General features: G+C 43.3%; 3 protein-coding genes across 5 annotated transcripts in view; 1 reads left to right on the top strand and 2 right to left on the bottom strand.

The window, feature by feature from the left end:
- Positions 1-7,723, bottom strand: part of LOC113059404 (E3 ubiquitin/ISG15 ligase TRIM25-like) — a 13,737-nt gene extending 6,014 nt beyond the window's left edge. Inside the window, exons 1-3 of the mRNA XM_026227876.1 lie at positions 6,290-7,723; positions 6,018-6,113; positions 5,705-5,938 (exon numbers count right to left, since the gene is read on the bottom strand). Coding sequence (XP_026083661.1) covers positions 5,705-5,938; positions 6,018-6,113; positions 6,290-6,874 — 915 coding nt within the window. The 5' untranslated portion in view covers positions 6,875-7,723. The remainder of the gene's footprint in view (positions 1-5,704; positions 5,939-6,017; positions 6,114-6,289) is intronic.
- LOC113059402 (cyclin-dependent kinase 14) overlaps positions 1-17,372 on the top strand; it is a 151,103-nt gene that overhangs the window by 75,027 nt on the left and 58,704 nt on the right. The gene's annotated exons all lie outside the window — the stretch shown is intronic.
- On the bottom strand, positions 7,915-17,220 carry LOC113059401 (tripartite motif-containing protein 16-like). Its single transcript, XM_026227870.1, has 6 exons — positions 14,649-17,220; positions 14,316-14,411; positions 14,003-14,236; positions 12,794-12,953; positions 12,605-12,652; positions 7,915-9,111 (listed from the first exon to the last, which is right to left on the bottom strand). Exons 1-6 carry the CDS (start codon positions 15,225-15,227, stop codon positions 8,588-8,590), a joined length of 1,641 nt encoding a protein of 546 aa, XP_026083655.1. The 5' UTR covers positions 15,228-17,220; the 3' UTR covers positions 7,915-8,587.

Here is a 17,372-nt window from a genome sequence, read left to right as displayed (position 1 = left end):
GTGTTTTCAATCTAGAAGACAAATTCCACTCCAGATTGCTTTTGCTCCTGAGTGGAGGTTGTTTTAAAGGGTCTTGCTCTCTGAGAGTGTGATAGACAGAAAGAGAGAGAGAGAGAGACTGTATTGTTATTCCAGCGCTGAAGCCGCTCATTCCAGAGCTCCTGTGGGATTTCAGAGCTCGACTCGGTTTCTCAGAGACATTTCTCATCACAGAGGTACAGGACTGTGAAAGTGGACTGATGTCAGAGACGCAGGGCATTTCTCATGTCTCTGTTTCTGAAGGAGGTCAGAGAAAACTCAGATATAGAGCAGAACAACAGATGTAGATATAAATATATTAACCCTCTGGAGTCGTTTAACGCGTACACGCGTCATGAGTTATTTTCTCCTGATAACCCTGAAATGAACTTAAATTACACTTTCAGTTTTAATCGTACTGATAAGAGCAATACATCAATTGAATCTGTAAAGGGTCTACTTTGTTTTGTATACAGACATAATAACAACAGAACTTTGTGCTTTTATAAAATAAAGATAACAAACAAGGTGTGCTGTCTGCAGCCTTTCTCTGCGCTGATTGTCATGTACAAACACGTCATTAAAATGAAGTGTTACTCCGTGAATACTCAACGAAGAGATATCTATAGAAAGCCTGACATGTCTACTTTTAAACCAAACAAGAAAACAGATATTCTGTGATAAAGTAATCCATATGAACACAACGCGATGTCTGTTTTTCATGTCTCCCTTCATTCTAATGTGACTACGCCCCCGCGCTAAACCCGCGCGGCTTGAATACACCCACACAGAAGAATAGTGGCTCCTTAATTAATTTAGTTTTTTCTTCGTTTTTTTCTGTGTGACTGACCACAGATTATTCATGGATACATTTTTGTGTTTTCTTTAAGAGTTTGATTTTGGGTTTAGTCTGTAATCATTCTCATTCTTTACATAAAACACCTGACGTCTATGATATGACCTCATTGTGTATGTGTGTGTGTGTGTGTGTGTGTGTGTGTTTCATGGTTCATCACAGTTCACATATGATAGATGCTGCTGTTAGTTGTTTGGTTGGTTGTTGACATTTAATGTATTTAAATACTATTAAGTTGTTTTGCATTCTGTGCAAATTGTATGAATACTCATTAAGATTCTAAAACAGCACCAACATAACTAATTTACTGCTAGAATAAGGCCAGCTGATATTCAGCATATAGTTATTTCATTATTATTATTTTTTTAATTTATATAAAGCCAGATTCATGCTTCAATCTAAACATAATTAAACACTGCCCCCTGCTGGATAGACTGTGAGCTCTATTTAATAGTGCTGTTTACTAGAGGACCTGACATACATCCAATTATGGTGACCAATACTCAGAATTCGTGCTCTGCATTTAAACCATCCAAACTGCACACACAGCAGTGAACACACACACACACACAGCAGTGAACACACACACACACACAGCAGTGAACCCACACACACACACACACAGCAGTGAACACACACACACACACAGCAGTGAACACACACACACACACACACACAGCAGTGAACACACACACACACACACACAGCAGTGAACACACACACACACAGCAGTGAACACACACACAGCAGTGAACACACACACACACACAGCAGTGAACACACACACACACAGAGCAGTGAACACACACACACACACACACACAGAGCAGTGAACACACACACACAGCAGTGAACACACACACACACACAGCAGTGAACACACACACACACACAGCAGTGAACACACACACACACACACAGCAGTGAACACACACACACACACACACAGCAGTGAACACACACACACACAGAGCAGTGAACACACACACACAAACACACAGAGCAGTGAACACACACACACACACAGCAGTGAACACACACACACACACACAGCAGTGAACACACACACACACAGCAGTGAACACACACACACAAAGCAGTGAACACACACACACACAGAGCAGTGAACACACACACACACACAGCAGTGAACACATACACACACACACAGCAGTGAACACACACACACACAGAGCAGTGAACACACACACACACACACACACACACACAGCAGTGAACACACACACACACAGCAGTGAACACACACACACACACAGCAGTGAACACACACACACACACACACACACACACAGCAGTGAACACACACACACACACAGCAGTGAACACACACACACACACACACACACACAGCAGTGAACACACACACACACACACACACACACACAGCAGTGAACACACACACACACACACACACACAGCAGTGAACACACACACACACACACACACAGAGCAGTGAACACACACACACACACACACACAGCAGTGAACACACACACACACACACAGCAGTGAACACACACACACACACACAGCAGTGAACACACACACACACACACAGCAGTGAACACACACACACACCTGCGGTTGGGGGTTCGGTGCCTAACTCAAGGGCACCTCAGTCGTGGTATTGCCAGCCTGAGACTCAAACCCACAACCTTAGGGTTAGGACTCAAACTTTCTAACCACTAGGCCAAGACTTCCTTTTAAGTCCGTCATCACTACTAGTGCTTCTAGTGAAACTAAACGTTGAGTCTGTGCATCGTCAGTGTGATCGACTGTGTGATCAGACGCATACTGAAGGAAGGACCTGAATCAAGTCTTCAGACACACACACATGATGACATTTCATGTCATCTACACACTTTAACCACTGATCTATAATAGAATGAATTATTAACAAGCTGTGACTTAAAAATAAAAACAAATTCCACAGTTAATAATTAAATGCATGACAACTCGTGACACAAGAACACAAAACACTGGAAAGGGCCGGAGCTCCATAAAGTAAATAATGAAATTGATTTATTGACTGTGTTCATATGAATTGAAAGGTAATCATGATTAGTAATTATAGAAAGGATTGATGTGTCACTACATTAAAAACTAGAATCAACACAAACAGATGTTGAGAATAGCACAGAAACACATGGTCACTCAGCAGGACTCACACACACACACACACACACACACACACACTGATCTTACTGTCTATATGAGGATTTATTACACATTTATTCTGACATATCACTGACAGAAGTTCAGCTGCAGTATTAGTGTTATGAAGAGAAGAGACTCTATAACATCTCACTGTTACTGATTCATCATGCAGCTCAAAGCATTATGGGTAGAATCTATCAATAGTCTATTATGATTCATCAACACAGTTTCACTGATGATCCAGACCGAACATTAAACCCAGGGTAGAGCGGCTGAGTGAATGTGGTCTGGACTGTGTGGATGAGGCTCATTGTGTCAGAGACGCTGTAGAAGCACAAGATTCCTGCACTGTGATCCACAAACACTCCTATTCTCCTGATGATGGACTCTACAGGGATAACAGTCTGTATTTTATTATGTCTGAATGAGTAACTGAAGCGGGTGCAGATTAAACTCCAGGACTGATCATTATGTCCAAACACACATTCATCACCCGATCCCTTCCTGCTGATGCTCTTATATGACACTGATATTGAGAGCAGATATTGAGTGCTGAGAGAGACTGGAAACTCTACAGAAATCAGAAATCAAAACTCATCAGCTCCACACTTCACTCAATAACCTTCAGGAACATCAGATTTGTGCAGCTCTTGTTGACCTGTCTGAATCCAGCACTTTCAAAGCATCAGCTTCATTCTTCTCATATTCATTATCTCACATTAGAGCTACAGATTCTACAATTTGATTTCGCTTAAAATAAAACGTCTCTAGGTTACGAATGTAACCCTAGCTCCTCGAGGGAACGAGGCGCTGCGTCGAGTGCTTTGGGGAAATGCCTTTGGCAAGATCAACTCTGAATATCGTGTGCAATCTGTCCAATGGAAGAGTGTGACGTCACAGGCGGGGTGACATAGCGACCAGGAAGCTATAAAGGCATGTGCCAAGTAGCTGGCTTCAGCTTCGAGTAGGGAAGCGCCGGCAGGGGTGCCGGGAGTATGGCTCTGCGATGCAGTGTCTCGTTCCCTCGAAGAACTAGGGTTACATTCGTAACCTATAGACGTTCCTCTTCAGGAACTCGAGCTGCGTCGAGCGCTTTGGGGAACGATGAGCCAACGCTGCCAGACTAACAATCCCCTGCCTAGTGTGTATCCGAAAAGCACAGCTAAGGCAAGAGGACAGAAGAGCCCGGAGCAGCTTGCATATCAAGATTGTAAAATCTGGCAAATGTAGGGGGCGTGGACCATCCCGCAGCGTTGCAGATGTCCAAGAGGGACACGCATGCTAGAAAGGCCTTAGAGGCAGCCATACACCGAGTAGAGTGAGCCCTGGCTCCCAAAGGAATGGGAAGACCAGAGGACTCATAGGAGACATTGATAGTCTTGACTATCCAACGACTAAGGGTCTGCTTAGAGGCAGAGAAACCCTTTTTAGCAGGACCATAGCAAACAAGCAATTGGTCAGTTTCTCTCCACAGGGCAGCTCTGTGGACGTATGCGTCCAGCGCTCGAACTGGACATATACAGTTTAGCTTTTCCTGGTCTGGCTCCCGAAAGGGAGGAGGGCAGAAGGCCTGCAGTACTATTGGTTGTGGCGTAACAGAGGGAACTTTAGAAACATAACCCGCTAGAGGGTATAAGAATGCTTTGGCCATACCAGGGGCAAAGTCTAGGGGCAACCGAGAGGGCTTTACAAAGAGCCTCTAACACCAGAACCAAGTCCCACTGTGAGTACGGGACCGTCCTGGAGGTCTCAGCCTCAGTGCACCGTGGAGGAACGTGTAACTAGGGGGTGTCTAACCACTGACTGACCATTGAAAGGGACGTGGTAAGCAGCTATGGACACCACGTACACCTTTAAGGTGGAGTGAGTTAACCCCGCAGAGAGCCTAGCTTGGAGAAACTCAAGAACTGTACCAACTGGGCAGTTAACGGGGTCAAGCTGGCGGTCTCTGCACCATGAGGTGAAGAGTTTCCACCTCAGGGCATACAGTTTCCTCGTAGAGGGAGCTCTGGATTGGAGGAGGGTTTCAACAACCTCAGTTGAGAGACCGAATGCTATGAACTGTGCCCCCTCAGGGGCCACACCCACAACTTCCACAGCTCCGGGCGATTATATATAAATATATAAATAGGATAAATAACTGGGAGTAACGCTCGCGGGAGACCGCTGCACCCTGAAACACTGGCAGGGTTGGCAGACTGGCCTCCAGTGGCGCGGAGGGAGAGATCAGTGGTCCGTCTAAGCTCTGCGATATCTTCGGACTTGATCCTCTCTCCCTCATCTAAATCTCTCAGCAGGTATGATATGCCTGGAGGACGGCCATAGTGTGAAGACACGCCCCCGCCTGACCTGCTGCCACATAGCCCTTGCCCATTAACATTGATGTTGTTTTTAACGGTTTTGTGGGCAAGGCCGGAGCCTTCCTGGTCGCTACGTCGCCCCACCTGTGACGTCACGCTCTTCCATTGGACAGATTGCACGCGATATTCCTTTTCCCAAAGCGCTTGACGCAGCTTGAGTTCCTGAAGAGGAATTATACGTGATTCCCAAGTGAAAGCAATCATTCATTCACGACCTACATGTCTTATGTTTCCATGTTCAGCATGAGGAACAAAATTAACGTTTCTAGAATAGAGCTTCTAGATCTGTTACCTGCAGGAACTGGATGTGATCCTGTGTGTGTGAAAGCTGCTCCAGCTCAGCGTCTCTCCTCCTCAGATCATTGATCTCCTGCTCCAGTCGCTCCAGTCGTTCTTCATCTCGACTCACTGCAGTCTTTTCCTGATCTCTGATTAGTCGTATCAGCTCAGAGCGGCTTCTCTCAATGGAGCGGATGAGCTCAGTAAAGATCCTCTCACTGTCCTCCACTGCTGTCTGTGCAGAGCGCTGTTAGGACACACAGTGATTCAGCTTCAGTGAGTCTGAACTGAGATGGAGACAAACTTCTCTTCTTCTCCAGACTCACCTTATGAGACTCCACAGTCTCTCTCAGCTGCTGGAGATCTTTCTCTCTCTGCTGGATTCTCTGCTGGAGCGTCTTCTGTGTCTCCTTCAGCTGCTTCTGCAGGACAAACAGATGATAGTGAATCTCACAGAAAACTACTGCCACTAAATTATCATGAAAAAAGCTTAATCCAGTAAAAGTGGAGCTGATATCTAGTTACAATTATCATTAAAAAATATTATGAAGCATAATAAGTGTTTAGCAATGTTTAATCAGTGACTAGTGTTAAATACCTGTTTCTCTGTCCTCTGTGCTGCAGCTGATACAGTGTCATGGTTTTTATGTTCATCCATCGTACACAGCACACATAAACATTTCTGATCAGTGCGACAGAAAACTTCAAGGAGCTTCTCATGTTTCTGACAGATCATCTCCTGCAGTCGTCCAGTGGCTTCTGTCAAATTGTGCCTCTTTCCTCTAAACCAACTCTCATGTTGTTCGAGGTGATTCTGACAGTAAGAGTTCAGACACACCAGACAGGACTTGACAGCTTTGTATTTTCTTCCAGTACAGACATCACACTGCACATCTCCATCTCCAGCATCACAGTCAGCAGGACGTTTCCTCTTCTTCAGTTTCTTCTTCAGTTTCTCCACCACTTCAGCCAGCATGGTGTTTCTAGATAAAGCAGGTCTTGGACTGAAGGTCTGTCTGCACTGAGGACAGCTGTAGAATCCCATTTTATCATTCTGATCCCAGCAGTCTGTAATACAGATCTTACAGTAACTGTGTCCACACTGGATGGTCACTGGGTGCTTCAGGAGATCCAGACACACTGGACACAAGAACTCATCCTGAAAAACTTTGGCTCCTGCCATGTTACTGCTTGAATACAGAGACACAAACACACAACAGCTCAACTGCACTTAAGTTTCTCTTTCACTGAACTCATGAGATTCCTGTTTCCTGGTTCTGTGTTTGTTACGTGTGTTTAACAGGTGTGTCTGTGAAGCAGGTTCCTGATCCTTTAGAGTTTAGTTTCGACACACCTGGCCGTTAATGCAAAGACCTTAAGAAGTTGAATCAGGTCTGTTTAATTTAGATCAAACTAAACTCTGTGGGAAAGTGACTCTCCTGGACTAGGAATGGGGAACCCTGATAATGAAATGTCTGCTTGATATCAGTCTCAGACAAACACTCAAATATTACAAGTTACAGAGAAGCAGGTCAATAGTTTTAAAAACTTGATTAATTCTGCATCCTAATTACTACACTTGAACTACAGGACTAATAACTGTACAGATTTACACTCCCTTCATGATCACACTGATAGATCAGTTTTTTTCAGTCTTTCAGTTGGCTTCAGTCTTCACACACACAAACACACAGGCATACTCACATTCACACACTCTCTCTCAGTATTCAATTTCAGTATTAGGCATGACAAACATTAGTACAACTTTATTGGCATGACAAACATTAGTACATTTGTGTTATGAAAACATTGCTGGGGACTAGGATAACACTATGATACCCAACTTTTATACACAAATATACCTCTTATATAAATAAACTATAAGCTGTATATTTTGATCTCTATTCTTACCTGGATCCTTCAGGAGATCCAGACACACTGTACACAAGAACAACTTCTGAAATTCTACTTCAGTTTCAGTATTAAGTGCTTTATTTTCTTGGCATGACTAATATTTGTGCATTTGTGTTTCAAAAGCATTGCAGTGTTGCTGGGTATAGCAACTAGTTATAGTTATTTAACTGTGTTTGGACAGTGGGGTTAGTTCTCTTACAGTGAATGCTTGAAGAGATGAAGGATCTATGTCTGTTATCATATAATCTATGGTACTATTTCCAAAGCTGTATCTTCCTCAAGTGTCCCCTCGTTTACTACTGTTGTTTGTGTACAGACCCAGACTTTGTCAGAGCTGCTGGAGATTTTTATCACTCTTATTGACGATAGGTTTTTTCTTTCTCCAATTAGGGATGCTCCGATCTGCCTTTTTAACCTCCGATACCGATTCCGATACTTAGCGTTCAGGATTGCCCGATATCAATCCCGGTGGTTGTTGAAACCACATATGTAAATTTTACTCCTCCCAAAATTGTGTGCATATTATAGGCTATTGCGGTCTTTGATCTCGAAATGAGCTGATAATTAATAAAATGCAGTGTTTATCTTTTGAGTTCATTGACTTTAATGATAGCGAATTTAGATTGAATTTAAATATAGTGCAGGCATTGAAGATCGGACTTATATGCCTTTTTCGACGACACATGTATGTGGCAAAGTATAAATGGAAACGTTTTTACAAATCAGATAGTTGTCCGATTAGCAAAAATTCATAACATGACCATGTGTAAGAAATGGCTTCAGAAGTAACACCGAATAATACGTTCATTCTCGGATATAGATCGGCTCTCTCTGACCGATACCAGATAGTAGAGAAAGTCCCAGAATCTTCTCTTCAGTTACACTCTCACTCCATACACAGAGGAGACTGAACCGCAGCCTCTGGTAAGGCAAAATGAAGAGGTGTGTGTGTGTGTGTGTGTTTATTATCTATTCTGATTCATCAACACAGTTTCACTGATGATCCAGAAAAAAAAAGACTAAACCCAGGATAGAGTGGCTGAGTGAATGTGGTCTGGACTGTGTGGATGAGGCTCATTGTGTCAGAAACGCTGTAGAAGGACAGAGTTCCTGCACTGTGATCCACAAACACTCCTATTCTCCTGCTGATGGACTCTACACGGATAACAGTCTGTATCTTATTGTGGATGAATGAGTAACTGGAGGAAGAGCAGATTAAACTCCAGGACTGATCATAAAATCCAAACCAACAATCATGACCCCGTCCCTTCCTGCTGATGCTCTTATATGACACTGATATACACACTTCTTGTCCACTCCACTGCAGCTCCCAGTAACAGTGTCCACACACACTCTCTCTACATAACACCTGAGACACATAATTAAATCTGTCTGGATGATCAGGATATGTCTGATCTGTGCCAGTGTTAGTAATCACTCTATTGCTCTCAGACAGACGGAGACGTTTATTCACTGTGTTCAGATCCAGAGTGAGCTGATGGGAATCTGATGGAGATAAAACACATCATAATCAGTTATTCATCTGTTTGATCTTTTCATGTAGCTGAACACTTCATGTTCAGTGTATCACCAGTTCCCTTTCAGACGGTCACGTTTGCTTTTACGTCAGAACAGACTGACGAATGGGGTCTTGCCTGAGAGTCTTATCACATTAGAGTCGTAACAGGATGAGCCAATGGTAGACTGAGTACCTTGGTCTGCAGGATTTGCATTGCGAGGGTATATAACGAGCAGCATGAGCAACTCTCATTCAAGCTTTCACTTCAGAACTGAGCACATCTCTCTGCCTGCTTCACTGGAGTGTTTTCTGCACCGGAGTCTTCAGTGCTGTTGATGCAACAGCGCATTTCAGCAGTTTGTTTGGGCTTTCTGCTTTTTCTCTCCAGCTCTGTGTTCCCCTTAGCGATTAAGCACCTCTGAAAGAGCTGTTTTTCTAAAAGAGCTTCACTGGTTGTGTTTGCATCTTTTTACAGATGTCAAACTGCCCATGCGTTTCTGAGTGCGGTCAATATATGGCTCCTCATGATTGGATCGCTTCTCACATGCCTGGCCTTTTCAGCACGTTGATTCTGCATTCATGGATGGTTGATGCTCTCGTTGCAGGAACATGACAATCGTGGTGTTAAGATCATGACTCGATTACCTTAAACAGTATAGAGTCCCTTCTGCCACACCCCAATCTAGATCCTCTTTCTGTGAGAGCACTATATCGGCTGGTGGCCAGGGTGATCTCATGGTGATGGTGTGTGCCTCCCCGACGAGACAACCTCCTCGGGCCACACCCCCTCACAAACACCACAGCCCATGGAGCTTCCAGTTGAGCATGCTGGGCCCTCTCACCAGGTCCCCATCATTTCATTCGGGGCTCCAAATTGCTGCATCACAAGGCAAGCTTGAGTCCTCGGGAGATGAGGATTCAGCTTTGATGCCTCCCTCTGGGATGCCAGCATTGCCCGAGTCTGAGTCCGGCCATGCTTTCCCGGCTCAAAAACTCGAAATGTGTCGATATTAGGTGTCAATCTACCCATCCCTACCTCCAGATCTACCAGGCCAAGATGCTCAATAAGCTGCACAAGGACAGTGTCGACCCAGAAGTCTTGCAGGAGGCTTGCTCTCCTACTGACCTCACTCTATAGGCGACAGAGGTTACTGTGTGCTCCTTAGGTCAGTTTATGTCCACTTAGGTGGTCCAGGAGTGGCACCTATGGCTGAACCTGGCAGACATTAGGGAGTCTGATAGGACCCAGCTCTTCAACTCCCCGGTCTCTCAGACTGGCCTCTTCGGCAACACAATCTAGAGTTTTGCCCAGCAATTCTCTGCTGCCCCAAAGCAGTTTGATGACATAAAACATACTCTGCCCCAGTGGCCCACTGCTGCCTCTACACTAGCGCCTGCTCAGATGCCTCTTCATCAGGCCAAGCGGTGTTCCTGAGATGGGCAACCCTGAGGGGAGAAGTCAGCTCTTCAGGAGATGGGAGCAGGACCGCTCCTTCCACCGGAGGAGGGCCGAGAAGAATCTTTGGTTTTCATTTTCTTTTTGGTCTGCCACTGGCCACATGACTGGTGGCACCTAAACCATTATTAAAAGAGCTGTTTCCTCTACTTCCAGGTCCCCAGAGGCTGTGGATGACAGTAGGCGATGTGATACCTCACCCCTTCTTCTTTTGCCAGTTTCCAGGCAAAGACCAGCTTGAGAATGCATTGCCTTCTCACACCCCTTTGCCATGTTTTGGAATCAGACGAATGTATGCCCTCCAACCTGGCTGAGCACTCCTTCCATGTCGGGGCCACCTGTTCTGCCTTACTGCTCCACTGTGGGAACAGCTGAAGTTCCTTTGAACTGGCCTGGCTACAGCTCTCCAGTCCTTGGATGCTCCTATCATGCCAACAGAGATCTTGACCCTGCTTGCAATGGGCATGATAGAGCTGGTCTGTCCAGCCGGCATGAAGTCCAGCTTCTACAGCCTCTACATCATAGTACCCAAGAAAATGGGTGGCTCTGGCTTTGGTTCAGAGGGACGGGCACATGCAGGTTTTATCAGTTGACGGAGCGTGTCTGGAATTTGGGCCGGCTAACTTTCAAATTATCTTGAGACCCCGGCCTGGATACTTGCCCAATGTTCCCTCCACACCTTTCAGAGATCAGGTTTTGAATTTGCAAGTGCTGCCCCAGGAGGAGGCAGACCAAGCCCTGGCACTGCTCTGTCTAGTATCTGTGCTCCACACTTAATTAGACAGAACTCAGTGCTTCAGGACCTCAGACCAGGTCTTTGTCTGTTATGGAAAGGAAAGGCTGTCTCCAAGCAGAGGTTATCCCACTGGATAGTGGATGTCTTATCAGGCTCAAGACCTGTCATACCCCTGGGGGTAAGAGCTCACTCAGCTCATCTGTAGCTTCCTTCCCTCGCTAACAACACGTTTGTGAGATTCTATAATCTCTGTATAGAGCCTGTGTCCTCCCGCATACTTGCCCCTTCAGGCCAGTAATCAGGACCTGCTCTGTGTCAATTTGCTTGCTGCGCGATTCCACTCCACAGACTGGATGCGTGTGCTATTCACCTCAGGTGAGTTCCACAGTTCAGAACCCTGGGTTCTTCCAGCACAGTTTGTGTCGAGCACATGCACGCCCTGTCGGTCAGCCCCTGTGTTTGACTAAGTGAAGTGACATTCAGCCAAGTATGGTGACCCATACTCAGAATTTGTGCTCTGCATTTAACCCATCCGAAATGCACACACACAGAGCAGTGAACACACACACACACACTGTGAGCACACACCCGGAGCACACACCCGGAGCAGTGGGCAGCCATTTGGGGAGTGGGCGCCCGGGGAGCAGTTGGGGGTTCGATGCCTTGCTCAAGGGCACCTAAGTCGTGGTATTGAAAGTGGAGAGAGAGCTGTTCATGCACTCCCCCCACCCACAATTCCATCCGGCCCGAGACTAGAACCCACAACCCTTCGATTGGGAGTCCAACCCTCTAACCATTAGGCCATGACTTCCACCTGTGTATTTCCACAGTAAGTCTCTCAGTAGCATGTGTCTTACCCTTGGCAAGCCACCCTTGCGGTCTCTGTCTTTGAAATTTTCCACCCTGTGGGCTGGATATCTCAGAGTCACTACATGGGTTGATATCCGCTTTGTAAGTCCTCCTATGAGTATTGGCAGCCTGTTACCATACTTCCAGCTGGAAAATGCTACCCAGTGCATTCTATGTTAGCCTTTCACTTGTGCTGGCCTCACAACCGGATGCTATAACTTACACGGGTCACTGGAAGACAGCTACTGTGGTGGTTTGTAAGGGACTCCATTCGTCAGTCTGTTCTGACGTAATGTTGAACGTGACCGACTGAAAGGGTATGTCTAAGTTACGCATTTAATCCTCATTCCCTGAAGGAAAAAAAATCTTCTTTCACCTTCTACAGGAAGAACATGAACACAATCAGTGAGTTTTTATGCTTGTTTTCTTACTGACTTACATTGTAGGAAGTCCTTCCTGGTCCAGTAGTCAATGTTGGTGAATGTGGCTGTGGAAATCAACAGACATGAACAGTGTGTTTCTCATGATCCCTCAATCCATCCCTAAGACATTTCTAATATGATGTTCTCTGTGATATGAGATGATGATGGACTCATTTCTGAGAGCAGTTGAATCTCCAGGACTTTACCTCTGTCTGAGATCTTCTTCAGCTGCTCTATGCAGAAATCCTCCAGTTTGTGTCTCAGCTGATGGACAGATTCTCTCAGATCATCAGAAGAGAAGAGATCACTGAAGATACCCTCATTTACATCTGTAGATTCAGGAGGTGCTGAGAGAGACTGGAAACTCTACAGAAAACGGAAATCAAAACTCAACAGCTCCACACTTCACCCAATAACCTGCAGAACATCAGATTTGTGCAGATCTTGTTAACTTGACTGATCTTTCATAACTCACCACAAACCAGCTCTTCCATAGCATCAGCTACATTCATTAAATCACAGTAGAGCTAAAGATTCTAGTATTTTACAATTATATAAAAACTGTATGTAATTTTCAAGTGATACCATTCATTCACTACCTACACATCTATTGTCTTTTCAACCCGTTGATTTCTGAAACGGCTGCTCAAGCTATCAAACGTCTTGTTTATATTTCTGTGTTCACCACGGGATGAAATGAAAGTTTCTAAACTAGAGCTTTAATGAAGGCTACTATTAACCTACTGAAATGAACAAGGAATATGATTTATATTGGGGGGAATATTTGCTATTCCCCATAATACCAGATTTCACAAGAAGCCAAGATTAGATTTTAAAATATGTACATTATTTTACTGAAAATGCTTTTTTTTTTTTTTTTGCTGTGTTTTTACTGCAAAACAGCAACAAGATTTTAAAATGCTGCAAATATGGCCCCAATTTTTGAGGAAAGCCACCACAAATTCAGTCATTTAGGCCATAAAAATAAGAAAACTCATTAATGTGGAACAGGCAAATACAAATCAGTTTCATCAACTTTGAGGATCACCTGATCCAAATTTAGATGAATGTTACTCAGAATGTTTACTATCACGTTCACTGATTTCACCATGATGCAATAACTCGGAAGGAAAAATAAAATAAAAGGCTGGAATGTTACTGAAGTTTTGAACTGTTGGTGGTGCTAGTGGTTTTTGACAGCTGAATATATCTTTCCAGAAGAAAGAGCTCAGAGAAATGATTTCTAGAGCCGAATGTCATTTATAAATGGTGTCTCTTTCAAAAGAAGACGATCAGGTTAAGGTCTGACTGATGATTTTTTAAAAAGACACTCATGAAATGTTTCTCTGTGAGTCTCTGTCACAGTAGGATCTGCTCAAGTCCACTATGATCCTGTTCTTCTAGATGTGTGTTACCTGCAGGAACTGGATGTGATCCTGTGTGTGTGAAAGCTGCTCCAGCTCAGCGTCTCTCCTCCTCAGATCATTGATCTCCTGCTCCAGTCGCTCCAGTCGTTCTTCAGCTCGACTCACTGCAGTCTTTTCCTGATCTCTGATCAGTCGTATCAGCTCAGAGCGGCTTCTCTCAATGGAGAGGATGAGCTCAGTAAAGATCCTCTCACTGTCCTCCACTGCTGTCTGTGCAGAGCGCTGTTAGGACACACAGTGATTCAGCTTCAGTGAGTCTGAACTGAGACGGAGACAAACTTCTCTTCTTCTCCAGACTCACCTTATGAGACTCCACAGTCTCTCTCAGCTGCTGGAGATCTTTCTCTCTCTGCTGGATCCTCTGCTGGAGCGTCTTCTGTGTCTCCTTCAGCTGCTTCTGCAGGATGATAGATAGTCAATCTCACAGAAAACTACTGACACTAAATCATCATGAGAACAGATGAATCCAGTAAACATAGGATGAGACATTTTAAAGGCTACTTATGTCAACTTATAACTAATGGCTGTAGGTTCAAACTCCAGAAGCAACGATCGGTTGCGATCATCTTACAAGAATTATCATGAAGCACAAGGAGTGCTTAGCAATATTTCAGCAGTGTTTAGTGTTAAATACCTGTTTCTTTGTCCTCTGTGCTGCTGCTGTTACAGTGTCATGGTTTTTATGTTCATCCATTGTACACAACATACATATACATTTCTGATCAGTGCGACAGAAAACCTCAAGGATCTTCTCATGTTTCTGGCAGATCATCTCCTGCAGTCGTCCAGTGGCTTCAATTACTCTGTGTGGTTTACGTGAATGAAATTCTTCATGACGGTCAAAATGAGTTTGACAATAAGAGTCCAGACACATCAGACAGGACTTTACGGCTTTGTGTTTTCTTCCAGTACAGAAATCACACTGCACATCTCCAGCTCCAGCGTAAGAATCAGCAAAAAATTTAGTCTTCTTCAGTTTCTCCACCACTTCAGCCAGCATGGTGTTTCTAGATAAAGCAGGTCTTGGACTGAAGGTCTGTCTGCACTGAGGACAGCTGTAGAATCCCATTTTATCATTCTGATCCCAGCAGTCTGTAATACAGATCTTACAGTAACTGTGTCCACACTGGATGGTCACTGGATCCTTCAGGAGATCCAGACACACTGCACACAAGAAATCCTTTTGATCCACTGAAATTCTGGCTTCTGCCATTTTACAGCATGAATACAGAGACACAAACACACCACAGCTCAACGAAACTTCAGTTTAACTTTTCCTGAACTGATGAGTTTAAATATTTTCCTGGTTCTGTGTTTGAGTGATTCGTGTAAAAAAGGGGTTTCTGTGAATATGCGAAGCAGTTTCCTTATTCCTTTTTCTGAAGAGCAACATTCCTGTTGAGTTTAGTTTCGACCCAGATAACACAGATATGTCTGCAAGATGTCTGTTAAAGCCTTTACATGTAATGCATTATATATTGGTGTAACAATGTGGTTACAATTATTCATCATAAAGTGCATGCAAGGTGCATTGCAGGACTTAATTCATACCTTAAAATACTTGCATTAAGCACCCAGTGAAGCTTAGTCCAAATCAAGTCCATAATGAAAGCTTGTAGTTTTGCAAAAAGTCCGCTTGGTGGCTCAGTACATGCCAAGCAATGCCAAAATGTTGACGCCTCCAAATTACTGATGACTATAACACATCATCTAAATTATATTTTGGGCCAAAGCCATTTCCATTTTTCCAGTCACCCCTTAGTTTTTTTTTTCTAAAAATCGACTAGTTTTTTTGTAAAACTGAATAATCTCCAAGGTATACACCTAAATATTTAAAGCCATTTTTCTTCCAATCAAATCCAGCAGGTAAATTAGGAAGGCATTATCCATCCCACTTTCCACATACAATAACTTCACTCTTACTCCAGTTTAACTTAGCTGAAGACAGTTTCCCAAAGTCATCAATTATTATTATTCTTAGATTATCCACCTCTTCTTGATTATTCACAATACCAATAACATCATCAGCATAAGCCGAGAATTTAATTTTAAAATCACATTTTGGTATACTCCAAACTATCTATCTTTGCTCTTATTCTTACTAAAAATGGTTCAATTGCTGAAGCATACAACATGCCGGACAAAGCAAATCCTTGCCTGATATTAGTCTTATGACTCTTAAACACCTCTCTTTCCAACTCCATTTTCCATGCATTTTCATTCTGCATATCAGTATAAGTCTCCTGAACAAACATGACAACAATATTTTTTTGCTTTACCAGGTCAAACAGCACTGCTCTTTTTCTATGATCCCTTGCACCATTTATGTTCAAACTGCCCAGCTTTAAATTACTCATGAATAAATTAATAAAAAAAGAGACTGAGCATAACAAAAAAAGAAAAGTAAAAAGAAAGATTATAACATTGCTTTTGCATAATTTAACATAGTTGATTTCAGCTTTTAAAACTATTTTCTTCAGCCAGTATCAGTTCTTGTTCTATGAGACCCCCAAACCCTTTTTCTTTCATTGACACTCTTACTGACTCTATAAACAATTTCCGATCAGGAATTAAATCCTCTACCTGAACTAGTTAAACAGTTTGCAAGGGTATAGGTAATCCTTTCAGATCTCCTAAGAGAAACTGAATCAGCTGAGCTTACAGATTCAAACTCACTTATCGTTATCGTTATTCACACTTTCTTCATGATCAGCTCCTTGTTTACTTTTTCACCATTCTCATGTTTTTCCCCTCATTTCTATCCCTGTCCTTCTCTTGTTGGTTTTCACACACAACATTTTGTTCTTGCCCCTCTCCATCATTATTCTGAATTGTTTCATGTTGTCCATTCTCTGGACAAGCACGAACAAGATGTCCTTCTTTACCACACTTAAAACATTTTATTGTTTCTGATGTTAGATAAATAACATTTCAGTGCAAGATTCAACTCCTGTCCGTTATTTAGAATCATATACACTTATCTACGGAGAATAACAACATGCTTAAATTGTGCAGATTTACAGTTTAAAGCATTCTTTCTAATCTTTTGTACAACTTTCCCACGCCTTGCCAATGGGCTAGTTGCAAATCTCCGCATTCTTGGATTTCCGGTCTTGCGAGTGTGTGCGTAGATATATTTCCGGTTGTGCTTAAAATCAGTGCAGAGAACCAGAGAAGTCCAAATATTACCTTCTATATGTTTACAGGATTTATAATATCACTTCATATGCAAATAAGATATACACTGCTATTATCACTATACTACAAATGTTAACTGAGCCAGTGGATTTGAAACTTGTGTATGTTTGGGTCTGGTGAATGAATTAAATACACAAATGTTCACTACTGTTCACAAAAT

This window comes from Carassius auratus, chromosome 41, assembly GCF_003368295.1.
Source record: "Carassius auratus strain Wakin chromosome 41, ASM336829v1, whole genome shotgun sequence".
Taxonomy (NCBI): Eukaryota; Metazoa; Chordata; class Actinopteri; order Cypriniformes; family Cyprinidae; genus Carassius; species Carassius auratus.
This window is presented reverse-complemented; position numbering and strand designations above follow the sequence as displayed.